Raw genomic sequence first — 18561 nt, 5'->3', positions numbered from 1 at the left:
TTTTAAAAATAGTTTAATGAATAACCAGATCTGTTGTGTTAAATGTTGACAACAAAAACCCCCTTATTCTCCTTCCCTGTTTACCTGGTCTACAGAGGATGACTCAGTGAAATTGCTTATTAGTGTTGGAGTGTGATAGTGATTCTGGTATTCAGCCCAGTTCCTTGAAATTGGGTCATATGATACCTATTGTTTCATGTTGTGCAATGTCTGCAAATAACTAAAACTGAACTAAGTGAACGGTGAATTGAAGCAAAGTGACACTGTACTATCAAAGTTGGTAGAATATGACCAGAAGGAATACAGACAGACAGACCTACTTTGCCAATAACAATATTCTGCCTTGTTAGATTCACTGTTCCTTTATCTGCAATTTAAATGTAAGAACTTCATGTTGATCCTAAACAATTAACCTTACTTTAAATTTGAATGAGAATTTAAGTTGAAGTTTAGTGTGGAACTAAATTCTGGTATATTGCTTGTCCTTTCTTTTAACGAAGCAGTAAACGTACATGTTTGCTGAAGGTCTTTTAAAATTATTTTCTCTTTTTAAAGAGATCTACATGGGGTGGAGGTAATTTTAATTTACGATTCCTCTGACAAACTACGAGTAGGGTGTACAACGTATTAGCGAGCATCCCAGATATATTTGATCCAAGATCGGTGTATTGTCATTCAAGTGTACACATGCATACTGCCAAACAAAACAACATTTCTCTGGACCAAGGTGCACAACACATTACATATAACTCACACACAACACTAAGTAATATTGCCACAAATAAATTAACGGATAATTAGGTGCATTTATGATGCAAGTTTTTTTTAAATGATGAGATTCATGCTTGGAGACTGAGAGCTCAGTAATCTTCCAGCCTGGTGGAAGACGCTGTTCCCCATCCTAACAGCTTTTGTCCTGATGGTAGGGAGTCAAAGAGAAGGCTGGGCAGGCGGGAGGGATCACTGACCAGACCGAGGGCCCTGTGTCTGCAGCGCTCCTGATAAATATCTCTATTGGGTGAAGAGCCAGCCCGATGATCTTCCCCAAGTCTTCACAATCCTTTGTAGAGCCTAGCAGTCAGTTGCCTTGCAATTCCCATATCAGTTATGACATTAGCTATCCTGTGGAACTTGCTGTGGACATTAACAAAATACCTTCCTAGTGATGTGTTGCATTTAGGGACTGATTTTTTTTCAATAAACCCACCATCTAGAAGGAAATATCAAGCTATAGTGGATTCTGTGTTTAAAATGCTGCTGTTCCTTGGATTTCTTTACAGACATAGTACAATTTTCATCAGTGATTATTGTCTAAATAGGTGATAGATAAACGTAAGAATATTGATTTTTTTTTTCTGTTTTAACATTTGCAGATGTTACACATTTCAAGTTTGTTATTCTCCAGAGTATAACATTACTATTTATTTTTAAATCTCCAAGCATTCTACATTGAGAGGAATCTTGTGATTGCCCATGACAGACTGTAGTAATGTAACCCCGGGTTCTAACAATAGTTTCTGCTTGGGATCTAAACTTTCACATGCCCTTCTGCTTGTGTCAATTCAAAATACTTTATGTTCCTTTATAGACACAGGCATTGTCAACAAGCTCAGAACTTGTTACCCAAGCTTTCCCTTGAGAAACTTGTTGGTAATGTATAGAGTGGATTTGTATTACAGATGAAAGTGAATGTGCAGAGTCGTGTATAAATCAATCTCACAACCAACTTCAATTGCTCTTTGCATCAGCAAAACTTAGGAAAATGATTAATTATACCCAATACTTGTACTCATTACTGTTTGTGTTACCGATCCCAATTATAAAATTGTATTGATAGAAGGAATAAAATTAACTAACTTATTCAAATAGAATATTTTAGGTATCTATTTCAAAGCTGTAAGCCACTATTGGTGAGTGCGGAAGAACAACAACAGTGTCATGTTGGTTTAACAATTATACACTTGCATTCTGAGCTCTATTTCAAGTCGAAGAGCATAGGTCCAGATTGAGTCAATGTGATTCAATCTACTCGCTTGTCTGGGTGAATATAATTCACCTACTTTTGTGTCTGGCTATTGAATTCATATTTTTCCAGTGATTATATAACACAAATATGGTGTTAGCAACACTTGCATTGTTCAGAGACTATTCCTGAGGTTGGAATGGTCATTTGTTGGTGTATGGTCTCTTGCTGGTCCCTGCTGTATGAGTACAGCACTTCACTGTATCAACTCAACCTTCCAGCTTGGGGCAAAGGCACTGAGGTCTGGCAGGAGTCCATTCCTCCACCAGATGGATCTCCACAGACTGATGCCCATGGTGCTATGTGGCACCTGAGCACAGGTAACGTCTACCGTTGTAGTTGAGTAGCTTTGTGATGGAAGATCCTTTTGCATTGCTTCAGGTGTTTTAACAGCTGAGGTGAGGCCAGGCAGTGGGTGACTAGTGTACAGTGCAGTTTATGCATCAACTAAACCATTAAAAAATATATATGACATTACCTCAAGAAAGGGACAACTCTTTACCAGTACCCTTGCATAGGTTTGTCCTTGTCTGATAAAACTGTAGTGAATGTGATTTCTTTATTTCCATGTAGTACATATCTGTAGAAATTGTGACTTTAACAGTAACTGTACATTCTTTACTGTTTATGTGAGGCATGTATTGTAAATTTATTTGAAATCTTTCTATAAAGTATTTGAACTTAAACCATGTTGACTAAAGTTGAATTGGTGGAAAAAAAACATAATTCTTTTCAAAATCTAAAATATTACATTGAAACTTCAAAATGTATAATATTGGATTGCATTGTTTTCACTTCTTTTTGGAGCTTGCAGAAGATTTAAGTATCAACTAGTCGTTGATGGAAGTCCTTGGGACATAAAATCTAGTAGACACTGGAAGAGAAAGGCTTTGACGTTTCTTCCAAATATCCAATCATCCCAGTCATAAACTCAAATTAATTGCAAATTATTTTACAATAGGAAAGTAATACTTGACATTTGAAGCGAAGCCTTTTGTTTATAATTTGTGTAAGCAGCTAATTTAAAACTCAGTAAAAATGAGAAGGTCTAATGCTGTTATTTCCCAGAATTGGAGCAAGTGTTGAAAGGTTGTTCAAGTATTGATTATACAGTTTGGTGCTTGTCTATTGCAGGCTGGATTCGTTATGCTGAAAAAGCACTTGGGAGCCTTGTACTTCCGCACATCTGCACTGCCAAATCTCCACACCAAGTCATGGGATCCCTGATAAAAGACTATTTTGCTAAAAAGCAGGTAAATAGGTGAAAGTAGCACACTTTTGTAATGTTAGCCTTCATGACAACTCCATAGTAAGTTTCTGATGCTATCTAAGCAGGATATTAAACTCTTCTGCAGTGCTGGTCAATATCACTCACTTGACCAGTCCTTGGAGATGCAGGTTTCAAAACGGAAACAATCTCTGCTGTATCTGTGAACAAAAAAAAAGATGGCTCACTGTTTTGACCCAATGTGTTGATGTGAATGTGCCCAAACTATTCCTTATCCAATTGCTTCTTGCTGCATATCCAGATACACATGAGGCTTGTGAACAAGATTAATGACCTCCTTCACGTAGGTTGCTTAAGGCATTCTCCTGTAGTGCTGCAGATGGCAACTATTTGCAGAAGTCATGATGTGCTGAAGGACATAACAGCAGCATTTGTCAAAAAATAAACAATTTTACCCATGGAATTCTGAGATGTGGCAAACACCTACTGAAAATTAAACACTGACATAATCATCAAAATGGAGGGTAATTAAAAACTGTCGTCTAAATGCATGCTAATCTTTCTGAAACATTTATTAAATTTGACCAGAAACAGGGTGCTGAAAAAGCACATTATTGAACCGTGTAACACAAACAAAATGGTGGAGTAACTCAGCAGGACAGGCAGCCTCTATGGAAATGCCTGTCGGCGTTTTGGGCGGAGATCCTTCTTCACGAATGTGTATTCTCAAAACAACATACGATAGAATCTAATGCAGAAAAATAACTAGTTTGGGGAAATATTACAATGTTACTGATGCAAGAAAGTTCTATGGCCATCTTGTAAAATACCTTCCTATGTTTAAATTTGAAATCTCTGTTCCTTTACAATAGAAACCTTTGAGGTATAAAGTATGGCCAATTGTAAATGGCTTTGCATGGCTTTAATAACTTTGTTCTAATGTAGCCCTGGATAAGTGCGGTATTGAAACAAATAATTTTATTTGTTGTGCTCGGACTGTAAAGGTATTTTGGCTTTTGTCCTTCACGTGACAATTGTTTTTCAGCATCTCCCTCCTGAGAAGATCTTCCATGCAGTCATTACTCCCTGTTATGACAAAAAACTGGAGGCACTAGGGGAAGATTTTTACAACAGTGTTTGCAAGATACAGGATGTTGACTGTGTCCTAACTTCAGGTAATGTCAATACCTTTGATTAAAAAATGGAAAACATTAGAGATGAGCAGTTTGTAAGCACCCTGAAGGAAAATAACTGGCAAGTGCAAACTACTGATTATAAAATTAATAAACCAACTTGGTATCTGACTTGTGTTGCTTTGGAAAATATTTGAAATATGTGAAACTCCATGTTAGTTAGAAGCAAAACTGTTATATATATATATATATATTTTTTTTTAAGTTAGCATTGGTTTTAATGGCATCTTGTTCATAGCCCTTCACCCTAGTGGGTCATAGGCTGCCGACAGCAGCTCACCACAGTCCTGTCTTGGGCTAGTCTTTCAAATTATTCCCAGGTGTAGTCCATCTTCAAAGATCCTTCCTCTCTGAGGGGTGAGGTCTTTGTTGCTTTTATAGGCATTTCTGTTGCACTGGGCTTTTATGGGGTGGGATTGCTAGCCCCATGCCCAACCCGCCTCCTTTTGTAGCCAGGCTTGAAACCATCCATGATGGTGTTTTAATTGCATAATGTACATAAAATACAGCCAATCCAATACCAAGATAGGTAAGGTTAACTATTGATGATTTGAATTGTCTGGACTTGATGTTACTGGGGTAAAAAACATCAGGGTTTCTGTTCGGAGGTTAGGTTTTAGTTAGTTGCTGTGAGGTAGGGGAGGAACCCACCTCATGGATTATCAAGTTGTAGGTGGTAGCTGATGTACAAACACTTATTAGCTGATTTGGAGGTGGGAGGAAAGGGGTTGAGTACTTGGACTCAGCTCACTGGTATAACATGATAAGGGTTGATGGGTTATTGGGTGATAAATGTTACTGGAATGGATATGATGAAGGTAAATTATTAACTGACAGCAGGCTTGCTGGGAGGTCCATGTTATCCCAGGATACTGGGGGCTCCCAAGCAATCTGCTGCAACTGCCCCAGAGTACTCTAAAATGAGTGTTGCATGTCACATTTTTACCATGATGCACAGTCACGTTGGGCACACTGAGATGGCTCACACCTGCAAGTACCTGCATGATTTTTGTGAAGTTGTTTTAGGGAGAAAAAAATCAAACTTTGGTTGTATACTTTTGGAAAATTGTTATTGGTGGAAAAAGTATTATGGTCCTGAATTTCTAGGTAAACTTAACAATTTGTTTATAATCTTTTCCCTCTCTCAGTTTGGTCTTTCTCTCATTTGGATTAAATGTTGGTCATTACCAGAAGGTCGATGATTATTACTGAAGTGAACTTCAGGAACTAGAGGGTTGATTGCATTGGGATTGCAGAAACCACAATTAAGAAATTTGTTGATGATGCCAAAATGTCAGTGTTTGGCAGTGAGGGGAAAAAAGAAGAGAGCAGTTGAATACTTGGGTGGACCTAAGTAGTCCAGAGCATTGTGCAGGCCTTCGTGTGGGGAAGGTAAACAGGCAAGAAAATGAACAATAAAACAATTCTGAGGAGTGTAGAGGAAGAAGAGGATCTTGGATTGCACAAACTGGAATTGCTGAAGGTAACACAGTGAGTTGATAAGGCAGTGAACACAAAACAGGAGACGATGCCAGGGCTATAAAATAGAAACCACTGTTAAAATACTATGTGCAGATCAAGTCACCGCACTTCAATCGGGATGAGAACCAGAGCAGCAGTGATGGTTGGAGATGTTGGTCTCCGTTGGTCACATTATAGTAAATCTCACCACCACCTTCTGTACGATTACATTTTCTGTAGTGACCAGAACTGATCACGGTATTCAGGCTTTTGGCCTGACTACCCTTTTTGTCCAATTATGTCCTTGTCCTCATATTTTCTGCTTCTGCTAATAAATGAAAGCATCCTGTATAACTTCTTCACATTATAGACCTGATTGTCCTTCCTCATACTACTGAATACCTTGCCCTTTTTTTGCCTTGTCACACTACTACAATGGATTTGCTCTTGTACACCTGTATTAAATTACACTTGGCAATTTTCTGTTAAATTTACCAGACCCGACCTGTCCAAATTGATATATAAATCTATGTATACAAGCCATCTGATGTATTTATATTTAACGTTTATTTGTTTGCTTTTGGCGCTGCATCAGATCAGAAGTAACAATTATTTCATTCTCCTTTACACTTGTGTACTGGAACTGACATTAATCTATCTGAAGTTGGTTGTAGGTTACATTGAGACAACGATAGGGTGCAGAGCTGAGCTGAGAACTGGCAGATGGTGTTCAATGCGGAGAAGTGCAAAAGTGATACACTTTGGAAGGTTGAACCTGAAGAAGGAATAAAGGGTTAATGGCAGGATTCTTAGTGTGGAGAGACAAAGATTTTTGTATCCCCATCCATGGATCCCTCAGAGTTGCCACACAAATTGATAGGGTGATTAAGGAGGCATAAATTGGTCTTTATTAGTCAGATGATTGGCTCAAAAGCCATGAGGTAATGTCACAACTTTTTACAACTCTCGTTGGACCACATTGAAGTATTGTATTCGATGCTGGACATCTCTTTATAGAAAGGATATGGAAGCTTTGTAGAGAGTGCAGATATTTACCAGGATGCTTCCCAAATTAGAATGCATGTCGTATGAGTATAGGGTGAGTGTGCTAGGGCTTTAGAACAAAGGAGATGAGAGTTGACTTGATTCAGGTGTATAAGATGAGAGGCATAGCTAGAGTGGGTGCCAGAGACTTTTTTCCCTGTAGTAGAAATGACTAATATGAGGACTTACAATTTTAAAGTATTTGGAGGAAAGTATAGGGGGAATGTCATATTTTATTTTAAATGAGCTGTGGGTACGTGGTGTATGTCTCCTGGGGTAGTGGTAGAGACAGATACATTAGAGACAATTAACAGGCTCTTAGACACGTGGAGGTTTATCTGGGAAGGAAGGTTAGGTTGATCTCAGTAGGTTAAAAGTTTAGCACAATATTAGGGCCAAAGGGCCTGTACTGCTTCTTGTTCTTTGTTGGGGGAAATGTTTAGTCTGAGCTTTTTGAATCATTTCATTTCATTTGATCTGTGACTAATACGCCTTCCACATTCACGTTTGCTGAATCAGCCTTGTAAAACTGGATTTGTATCAATTTATGACCTTTTCTCCCATTTCATCTGAGACTTATGAACTGTGATCACTACTTTAAAGGGTTCTCCCACTGACACACTATGCACCTAATGGGCTTTATTCCCTAAAACTAAATTCAGAACCAGCCCACTGTTTACTCATCCTCCTGCCTCCATGCACATAGTGCTACATTCATAATGACTTCAGACATATCTCGATGTTAATATAAAGTCCTACAAAGATTTGAACCACTTATAATAAAGCAAGTTGTATCAGTCATCGCTGTGCATCACTGAAACTGACCTTTTGGCCTAACGTGCTCAAGGCAGCCACCAGGTACTTGTCTATACATTTACCAGAACCTGATGAAGTCAGATTTGCCAAGTCAGAATTTGTTGAAGGGCACCACTTTCACCTGGTGCACCATTAGTGAATCTGAGGTATGCATCAGTTTGCAAATGACTCATCATTTAAATAGATTTTTGTTCATTGTGCTCCCAGTTGCACAACAATATCGCAATTGCATGCCCAACACCAGATTCTGGAAACAAGCACTCATTTTACAGGAAGGGGTTATGAGGTAGACAATGGAAAATATTCTAGGACATACTTAAAACCTCTTGGAAGAAATGCAGCATCCCTGCTAGACTACCCCATGCCTATGGCCTGCATTTTACCTGACTTAATCTGCAGAGTCCGCAGTGATATGATCCGGTTACAGTAGGCAGCTCTACCGCTGTGCCTTTCAAAGGGAACACTCGCCATCCTGCAAGCTTCCCACTAAGGAGGGGAATAACGATTTATTTTGAAAGTAACCAGTGAACAAGCCCTCCACTGAACATAGATCTCCCCAGTTAAATTATCTGGTCGCAAAGTACTCTTACAATATGTAACATTTTAATCTTGTACTTTATTCTACCGGTAAGATATATTTGTATAATCTGAATCTTCAACCCTATGTGGTATAATTGCTGATAAATATTAAATAAATATTGTTACAAATGTTCTGCAATTTTTAGATATCATTGGTAATATCAATTAAAGAAAGTCTGTTCCGGTTGTTTTGTGAAACAGTTAAGTGAGCAAGTTATGAGTGCTTAATCAAGTGAACCTTGATTCTCCTCAACTAACTAATAGATACCGTAGATGGAGGGTTTTTTTGTGGATTTAGTCCAGCAATAGTCAGATAAAATATCCTGCATTCTGGAGTTAATAATGTAGCAGTGCATAAGACTAGATTGTAGAGCTCTCATGGGTCAGGAGTGGTTTCGTACCAGTCGTCACTCCGGTCTTAATAAAACAGAGCAGGAGTTTAACATTTCATCAGGAAAAAATGAATTGCTGATGAGCTGCATTTTGGTAACATTGATGTAATACATAAGTGAGGTTGTATGTTCCTCCAGAAAAGAATAATCAAAAGTAACCGAGGAACCACATGATATTAAAAGTGGATGTTGGATTGATGTGTGATAGAGCTGCTGAAGGTGAATGTCAACTAAATACTAATCTGCCAATTAGCTTTGTGTGAGGTCTGTTTGATAAAGCAAATGTGCTTTGAATTAAAATGAAAGCTTGGAAGCGTCATGCTTAGAAGTATTTGATAAATATATAATTTCAGAAAAATTCTTGAATATTGAGATTTTTGTTCTTGGAAGTCAAAAAGAGGTTGACACTGGAAATCAAGAGCAGCTTTGAACAACATTCAATGAAAAGATTCAAGTACATTATTATCAAAGAGTGTATAAATTATACAATTTTGAGATTTGCTTGCTCTCAGGTGGCCACAAAGCAAAAAACTCAGTCAGGTAACTCAACGGAGAGGTTGTAGAAATTGGTTAAGAGTTGGAAGATGGAGTTGTTATTGTCTTAATATTGAAATTATTGCAATAATTATTCAAAAGTATCTGAACCTAATTAATTTATAACTTTTTATTTATATTTAAGTGCAATGCAGAACAAATAAGAATACTACCAGTACAGCTGCAGTACTATAAAAATTGTTAGTTCCTAATAGCTATCGACTGAGGAATTCATCCAATGTACACTGCTGTTCTTCAGTCTGTAAATAAACAAAATTAGCATGGATGCCTAGTGTAGATAATAGACTGCCTTCAGTTGCATCTTCCAAATCTTCATTTTCACTGTAACATTCAAGACAATTGTCAATACTTTCAAATTCTTCATAGTTTCTAACTTGTTGAAGTAGTGAAATCATTTAATTTTAACTCCTGGCTATTTCTGGCATCTCCAAGCCTGAATGCTTGAAACCGCAGTCAGCAACATAGTTCTGAGTTCTCTATTTGTCACCACTATCAGTGACAAAAATCACTTTTTGAACATAAATGTACACAATTGATGCGAGGTTAAAAACTGTTTGCTTTAAGCATGTGTAGTTGTCTAACAGCCACTCAATTGGACGCAACTGGAGTTGGTTAGAAACTATTTGGCAACAATCTCTTATCCCAATTAAATGTCATTGTGCCCTAAATAAACAAAGGGAATCCTGATTATTTCCTCGATTAGTTTTTGTTCTATAAGAGTTGTCACAAATAAGCAACTGCACCCATTAACCAATCCATTGTATTGCATTAAGAATCTGACAGTTATCTTCTATACTGTATCTAAATGTGCAATCTGAAAAATTGTTTTTCTATTTTAATATGGTTTCAGGTGAAGTAGCACAGATGATGGATGAAAAAGGTCTCCAGCTAACAGACGTGGAGCCGAAATGTTCAGACAATTTGTAAGCTACCTAATTTTCCTCGAAATTTTCCTGATTGTTAATGAGAAACATTATAACCTTTATTATTTGGTGCAGATTTGAAGAAATTGGTGATGTAGCTATTGCAAGGCATGATGGGAGAGGATCTGATGGCTTCTTGGAACACATTTTTAAATATGCTGCTAAGGAAATCTTTGGCATTGAAGTGAAAGAAATTATCTACAAAACACTCAGGTAACTTTTCCTATAGAGAAAATTTCCAAATGGATTAAATTGCTGTAATTATACAGAAACTGTAAAATTGTTTTCATTAATAGTCTAAGAAATTTAACAAACCTAGTGAGTCCAAGGCAAATAAACTGTCCTCTGAATCAGTGTAACTGTTTCCATGTTAGTCCAGCAGTCCTTGATCCTTGAGTGAAATTGTTCTAGTACTGTAGATGGCTTTGAAATTCTTGCATACTTTCATTTGCAATTGGATTAAAACCATCCAAACACATTTTTAGGTCATGGAAAGTCAAGATACAGCAACTTTCTTTTTATTTTGACTATTCCTGGGCATGAATTATATGATTATTTTTTTTCTAAATGCTGATTGTTGCTATAAATGTTTTTAAGTATTTCTGAAATCCAATATCATTGACTTCAATAATCCAAGAGTAATACCACCATGTGGCAGAGGACAGTGGTTTGCACCCCATAAAGGACCTGCCCCGATCGGTTCATGACCTGATCAAGGCAGAAGAGCAACCATAAGCAAGTTCCCAGGTGGCAGAAAACTGTTAGCAAACGTGCCCCACTGTTCCCCTGAAAGCTTATTTGTAACTGTGGGCAGTATGTAAATTAGGAATTTGTAACCTGGGGAGTATTTGTACACTTTTTCACAGACTAAAATTTCTGAGTACACCACAGCAATGTGAAACTTTTATTTTGCTCCAATGTGTATCAGAAAGCTTAGAGTACAGAGTCCCATTTTCTTTCATTCTCCTTTTCAGGATATGAGCATTGCTGGCAACTCTCTTGGTAATTGCCCAGTTTTAATTGTCTTCAGTAAGATGATAGAGGACTGCTTTCCTGAACAGTGAAGTATTGTTGGATACAATAGGAATTCTAGGAATTGGAATCAGTGGCAATGAAAGGCAGGCAAATCATTTCCACACCAGGATTTGTGACTTGGAAGGGAAACTTGCAAGTGGTGATGTCTCAAACAAGAGAAAATGTGCAGATCCTGGAAATCAAAGTAACACACACAAAATGCTGGAGGAACTCAGCAGGCCAGGCAGCGTCTATGGAAAAGAGTAAGCCGTCAGCGTTCTGTGTTGAGACCCTTCAGCAGGACTGGAAAAAAAAAGAGAAGTGGGAGTAAGGGGGGGGGGGGGGCGGGGGGAGGAGAGGAAGAAGTACAAGATGGTAGATGATGGATGAAAACAGGGGAAGGGGAGGCATGAAGTAAAGAGCTGGGAAGTTAATTTGTGTAAGAGATAAAGAGCTGGAGAAAGTGGAATCTGTTAGAAGACAGAAGGCCATGGAAGAAAGGGAATGGGGAGAAGTATCGGAGGGAAATGAGGGGCAGGAGAGATGGGAATGGGGAATAGTTGGGGAGGGGCAATTACTGGAAGTTCAAGAAATCCATGTTCATGTGATGTGGTAATGTCTCTGTGTGCCTGCTGTTGTCCTCCTTGGTGATGAGGGTAGTGAGTTTGGGAGGTGCTTTCTGAGTAACTTGGCAAAATGTACATGGTCGTGTAGTGCAGTTAAAGTGCTGGATACTTTTATACTGACTGCAGTGGAAGTGCCTTGCCAACAGCATATTGCTGGAAAATTCAGTACTATTTTTACTAAAATACTCTTAAAATATTTTTTAAATATTTTCTCACAATGAGGGGACAGAATATAAGCACAGAAACGCTGTAAATGAACCTACTTTAATGAATTTTGATCACATTTTGTATTTATATATTGTATTATTTAGTCTGCTTTTGGAGTGAAGGGAAGTTTTCAAATTTTGAATAGTCTAGTTTATTTTGTATGCCGTTTGCTTTAAGTTTGTGCTTTTGCTTAGGAATAAAGACTTTCAAGAAGTCACACTGGAGAAAGACGGGGAAGTTGTTTTACGATTCGCAGCCACATATGGATTCAGGAATATTCAGAATATGGTGCAAAAACTGAAGAAAGGGAAATTTCCTTACCACTTTGTTGAAGTTCTTGCATGTCCAGGCGGTAATGTATTTCTCTTTCAGCCATTTTAATGTGATGTGGTAGTGTATCAGCCTATTTTATTCTACTACTCTATCTAGAGGATAGTATTCTCCTGAAGGAAAGTTCATTTTGGGAAGTAAGGCTTCTAATGACAGGATGACCAGCACTGAATGAAAAGAAAAGATTATAATGCGATGCTAATGTTCATATTCTGTGTGCTGTCAGATTCATGGAAACTCCTGTTTTGTGAGGGTCAACAGCCAGGATATCCTGGTGGCCAGACATTTCAATTCCTCTTCCCATTGGCACACTGGATGCATGTCCACAGCATCTTCTGCTTCCACAATGAGCCCAGTCACAGGCTGGAGGAGCAACACCTCTTATTTCATCTCCAACCTGAGGACATGAACTTAAATTTTCCTGTTTTCTGATAACCACTCCCTACTTCCATGACCTGCCTGTCACCTCCCTCTAGTTCCATACCTCCTTCCCTTTATTCCATGATGCACTGTTGTACCCTATTAGATTCCTCCTTTTGCATTCTGTTACTACTTCCACCAGTCATCTGCTATATTCTCAAATCATTCCCTCTTTTCCCCCTCCCCGCCGCCTACATTCCTCCTCACCTGGACTCGCCTTTGACCTGCCAGCTTCTGCTCCTATCCCTCTCTTTGCATTTACTCTGCCCCTTTCCTTTCCTTTCCAGTCTTGAAGAATCTCAGCCCAAAAGGTCAACCGTTCATTTCCCTTGCAACGCACATGAAATGCTGGAGGAACTCAGCAGGTCAGGCAGCATTTATGGAAATGAACAAACAGTTGGAAGTTTTGGGTGGAAACCTTTCTTCAGAGTTTTTCCTCTATAGCCTTGGGGAATCTAAAGAAGACAATTATTTTTAAATTTAGGTCTATAGAAACTTTGCAGAAAACAAGAGAGGAGCCCTAGGGCAGATCAACCATGACTTTTGGGTGAACGAAGATTGAGGGGGTCAAATAGCCAGCTCCTAATTTTTTGTTTGCTCTTAACAATTAAATTGAGTAAATAGATGTTGAATCTATTTTATTCTAGCTTTTTTAAGAACAGGAAGATTCGCATAAATTTCTGATTGCCTTTTTTTGGTAATGAATCGGAATCAAGTTTATTACCACCAGCATGTGACGTGAAATTTGTTAACTTATCAGCAACAGTTCAATGCAATATGTAATCTAGAAGAGAAAAACAATAATAAATAAACAAGTAAATCAATTACAGTATACAGATATTGAATAGAAGTGAGGTAGTGTCCCAGGATTCAATGTCCATTTAGGAATCGGATGGCAGAGAGGAAGAAGCTGTTCCTGAATTGCTGAGTGTGTGCCTTCAGGCTTCTGTACCTCCTACCTGATGGTAACAGTGAGATGCTGGAGGTCCTTAATAATGGACACTGCTTTTCTGAGACATAGCTCCCTGAAGATGTCCTGGGTACTTTGTAGACTGCTACCCAAGATGGAGCTGACTAGATTTACCACCCTCTGCAGGTTCTTTCGGTCCTGTGCAGTAGCCCCTCCATACCAGACAGTGATGCAGCCTGTCAGAATGCTCTCCACGGTACACCTATAGATGTTTTTGAGTGTATTTGTTGGCATGCCAAATCTCTTCAAACTCCTAATGAAGTATAGCCACTGTGGATATCACTGTATGTAACAAGTACCAAATTTTGTTCTCTATCTTTACTACTTTGGTTAATTTTAGCTAGTTTGGTAGTAGAGGTATTTTGACCCTAATGTCTCAAATTCCGACAGTGAAATCAGCCAAGGTGCTTGTTCCTCAGTGCAATTCACTCATTCTTTCTGAAGCACATGCTATATTAAGGCCGGGAATAGCACCAAGTGTGCCATTTTTCCCAATGATTGATTGCTTTGTCAGTGGGCATCGTCTGGGTTTGTGTGAAGGTAAAAGGATAGTGTACCCTACATAACACAGACAGTGTTCTTTATTGAATAAATCCACATAACCATTAAGCTAAATCTCGCAGGATCTTTCATTCAAATGAAGTTGCCTAGTTTATTACTGCAGATATTACAAAAATATTTACGCTAACAGTAGTGGTGCCATTTTTTAATGTTATGGTATTTGAATTGTTTTCATTTTCTGTTGTAATAAACCCTGATAATGTTTAACAGTAGGGGACAATGTAATGTTCACCTGGAGAATGTAAAGGAAATGTATTGCTTTGTGTAACATAGCTACTTGAAAGGAAGTAAAGAAAATGTATTCAATATTTTTTTTAAAGAAACATCTAATACTTCCCCAGCATTTGTGATGGATAAACTCTTTTTGGACTTCAGCCGGGTGCAGGTATTAACTGACACTTTGACGACTAACTCTGCCATCATCAGGGATGATGCTGGGCACGTCTAGTCCAGTGGTATCTATATCCCCATAGTCTGTCTGACGATATGAATATCACCGGGCTAGACATGCCCAGACCTCGTCCCTAATGATGGCAGAGTTTGTTATCGAAATGTTGGGGAAAGTTGATACCTGTACTCGGCTGAAAGGCAGAGAAGAGTTCATTCATCTTCAGTGTAATTATTATGTAATGTGGTGTCCTTGTATGAAATTTGTTTATGACTTGTAACTTTAGTGCAGCTTTTAAAAATGGAGATCAAAAAGAGCTTTTACTAAGTTTATGCAATACATTAATCAATAAAGTAAAGCTGTAACACATCATTTGGCCACATCAAATAATAGTTTAGAGAAGTAATTGGGGGAGTGGCACTGATAGGCATGTAAATATTGGATCAGCCATTTAAGTCTCATTTGAGTCTCATTGAAAGCATCTCTTTAACATATTTTTAACAATTAAACATGCTATCAAATTTACACTAGGTAATGTTGATGAACAATTAGGACTGGCTGCTTAATTCCAAATGCAATAATTTGCAGCTCTTGGGTGACTTAGAAAAGAAATAAATCTTGCATGGAATGTAGAGTTATGGAAAAAGGTGAAAAATCTCCTGCTTCAGTATAATACATATAATGCAATAAATGTCCATTTCGTACGTCACAAATCTTTCTTCCTATCAGAGACTTGGTGTTAGCTCATCTTCAGTAGGTACTCTGAGACTGAGGGGAAAATTGCTAATTAGATTGTAACATGCAGCTTGGTTATTGATTTCTCTTAACTATTTTCAAAATCAAAACATTTTTTTCATTGATTTCTTATAGATTTCTTTTATTGGTTTGACAGGATGCCTCAATGGAAAAGGTCAAGCCATGACTGAAGGTAGAAAAATGGACAAGGATTTGCTCCATCAAATGGAAGACGTGTACAGCAGTCTGCCTGTTCACATTCCAGAAACTGACCTGCACGTACAAATGCTTTACCAAGAATGGTTAGAGGGAAGAAATTCCACCAAAGTTCATGAAGTCCTGCACAGACAGTACCATGTGTTAAGTGAGGCACTGACTAGTGCGGACATCAAATGGTAGGTCTGCTGGTGCTGGAGAACCAAGTTTTGGAACCCCAGTTCTGAATTTCTCGAAGGAACTTTGGCGGTGTCTGTCAAAGGTGCAATTTGGCTGACAAACCATTGGTCACTGATGTTTTATACCATGACATTGTCACTGCAAGAAATACAGACTTGAATAATGTAATTTATCCAGCCCTTCAGATAAATCTGAGGAGATGTGGAAAACACAAGCCACTTGAATGTTTCTATTGTTCATGCTTGCTTTCAAATTAATATATTGTGTAAACAAGGTCATAATTAAGTCAGAAGTTATCGTCTCAGATGGAGAAATGCAGACCTTTATTGATAAAAGAATAATTTCTCAAATGCAGTTCAATTCTAGAACATGTGCTAGTCTGTTCTGTTCTTGTAATACTTTCAAGGTGTGGACGGGAAATTGTTATTAAGCTAAATCTATATTTAACCTTGAAATCATGAATGGAACTACATGTCATTTACAGTCATTGGTGCTTTTCAGCTCTGTGTTTGCACACAAAGAGCACTTCACATTGAGAACCCACAAGACTACCTCTCGTATCAATGTTAAGTCCACAGAATGCTTTGCTGCAATTCTGGATGGTTCAGTTAGTGGATGTTTAAGTTACTTTTTTTTTATCCTGTTCTTCTAGGTTTGTACTTGAGTCCTGTGAGTTCTTAAATTGGGTAGACATGTATTATCTGTTAATTTTAAAGATGCGCTTCTGAAGTTCAGTAGTTACCCTGCTGGCAATTAACCGCCGACTCAGTTTAAAAAGTTTTGTAACTGTCAAGTTCATCAGTTGCTTTCTAAAGTGTTCTGAGTGCAAACATTTAGTGGCCTCAAAAATAGTTTGGCCTTACTTTCGTCCCTGCAGGTTTTGAACACATTGGTTCAAATGTTTCCATTTAATATCAGAGAATGTATACATTGTACAACCTGAGATTCTTCCTCTTTACAAACATCCATGAAACAGAAAGTACCCCAAAGAATTACAGTAAAAATGTTAGAACTCCAAACCCCACTTCTCCCCCTGCCATGCACAAGCAGCAGCAAAGCATCAACCCTCCCTCTAGCCCACTTATTTCAGCAGAAAGCATCAGCACCCACTACCCACCAAGCAAGCAATATCAAAGTCCCCAAAGGGACCATGATCTGCAGTACAACAAAAACTACTCATTCACCCGACAATTCAACATGCGACAGGCTCTTTCACTCCCTAATAAAGGGACAGAGGTGTCATGAAGCGACACCTTTCTTTGTTGGGGAGATGCTTCAGTTGGCGACACAAGAATGGAATAGGCTCATTCAAAGAGCCACAGAGCCTCAGAGCCCCGAACGTGCACACGCCTTCCAGGCTGCGTCCTTGCCATATTGGAAAACCAACCGGTCGGTGAGCCCCCAAGAATGGGAATCATTGCCGTAAAGAACGCAGTTTGAGTGCAGCTGTAGATTGAGGACTCTGACAGGACCCCATCCATTTTGAAAGGGGGGAGAAAGAGACATTAAAGGAAGAAATTAAACTTTTTTGTAGATGAGCTTGAAAAAGCTGACCTCTGGTGCCATTTTTGCTCTGCCCAGTATTGTATAAGTTGTTTCATTGCCTTCAACTTATTGAGTGAAGTAAGTATTCCACTCAATATACACTATTCCCATATCAATCTATCAATACAAAATTAACAGATGGAAAAATATGGGAGCAACATATTTGTTGGTGTTATAAAATTGCACATCCTTGCAGTTTAATGTTAATCATTAGTTTTATGTAATTACTACCTTTATTGTATTCTTTTGCAAATGTAAAGAATATACCTACTTTATCATTGAGGCAAAAATGCAATATTTAAATCACAAAACCCATTTAGAACCCAGAAAAGACAATTATTTTGAATTCCCACAACAGATGCCCAGAGATGATTCTAAAATGGTATCTTATTCTGTATAACTCATGGATGAATAATAACTGTACAACATTTTGACTTTGTAATAAACCTTTCTATACTTGAGATTGTACATGAGAAATTTCTAAGTGCTAATGTTAAGAAATTGATTCACAATCACAGTCTGAGCTTTAACTGTATGTATAAAATCTGAACAAAATTCTGTAAACTCAACAGCAGTTTTGTGTATGTGTTGCTTTAATGTGAAAATTAGTTTATTTTATCTGTAATTGCTTAAAAGGAGTAGCAAGATTAATCATAAAATATTCTGGTATAAAGCAGCACAAATTTGAAAAATACATTCCAGTCTTTCTTTCTCCCCCCCCCCCCCCCAATGAATCCTGATGCCCAATGGTCATTATATATCTTGTGCATTTAAACCAATTCAATGTAATTTTTTTTTGGGGCGATGTATTGGATCAGTCTTCTCAACATACAACTCAAGTTTAATAATGTTGTTCTGTGAAGGTCATTATTACTGATGTCAATGACTTTACAGCACAAAACTTTTTTTTTGGAACCAGGAGACCACATTGTCTGGGCTGAGAAAAAGAAAATTAACAGACTACTATTGCAGGTGTGCTTTTACACATTTTAGCAACTTAATTTATTGGCGAGGTTAAATATAACATAGAAAACAATTTCTCACAGGATTTCAAAGGGGTGTCAAAAAAGAAGAAACAGCCCTCGTGCCTAAAAGGAGATTATTATAGAATTCCAATGAGATTAAAAGGAGCATGGGAAGCTGAGTGCTGTTAAG

The 18561-nt window shown here is 38.1% G+C and overlaps 1 protein-coding gene across 2 annotated transcripts in view; it reads left to right on the top strand.

The window, feature by feature from the left end:
• Positions 1 to 18100, top strand: part of narf (nuclear prelamin A recognition factor) — a 31951-nt gene extending 13851 nt beyond the window's left edge. For both annotated transcript variants that reach the window (XM_073025958.1, XM_073025957.1), the window contains exons 7-12: positions 3158 to 3276; positions 4297 to 4426; positions 10142 to 10214; positions 10290 to 10427; positions 12256 to 12413; positions 15623 to 18100. In XM_073025958.1, the coding sequence (XP_072882059.1) occupies positions 3158 to 3276; positions 4297 to 4426; positions 10142 to 10214; positions 10290 to 10427; positions 12256 to 12413; positions 15623 to 15864 (860 nt within the window). In that variant the 3' untranslated portion in view covers positions 15865 to 18100. The remainder of the gene's footprint in view (positions 1 to 3157; positions 3277 to 4296; positions 4427 to 10141; positions 10215 to 10289; positions 10428 to 12255; positions 12414 to 15622) is intronic.
• The last annotated feature ends 461 nt before the right edge of the window (positions 18101 to 18561 follow it).

Source organism: Hemitrygon akajei, chromosome 22 (genome assembly GCF_048418815.1).
Source record: "Hemitrygon akajei chromosome 22, sHemAka1.3, whole genome shotgun sequence".
NCBI lineage: Eukaryota > Metazoa > Chordata > Chondrichthyes > Myliobatiformes > Dasyatidae > Hemitrygon > Hemitrygon akajei.
The sequence above is the reverse complement of the archived record's forward strand: the minus strand, read 5'-3'. Positions and strand labels throughout refer to the sequence as shown.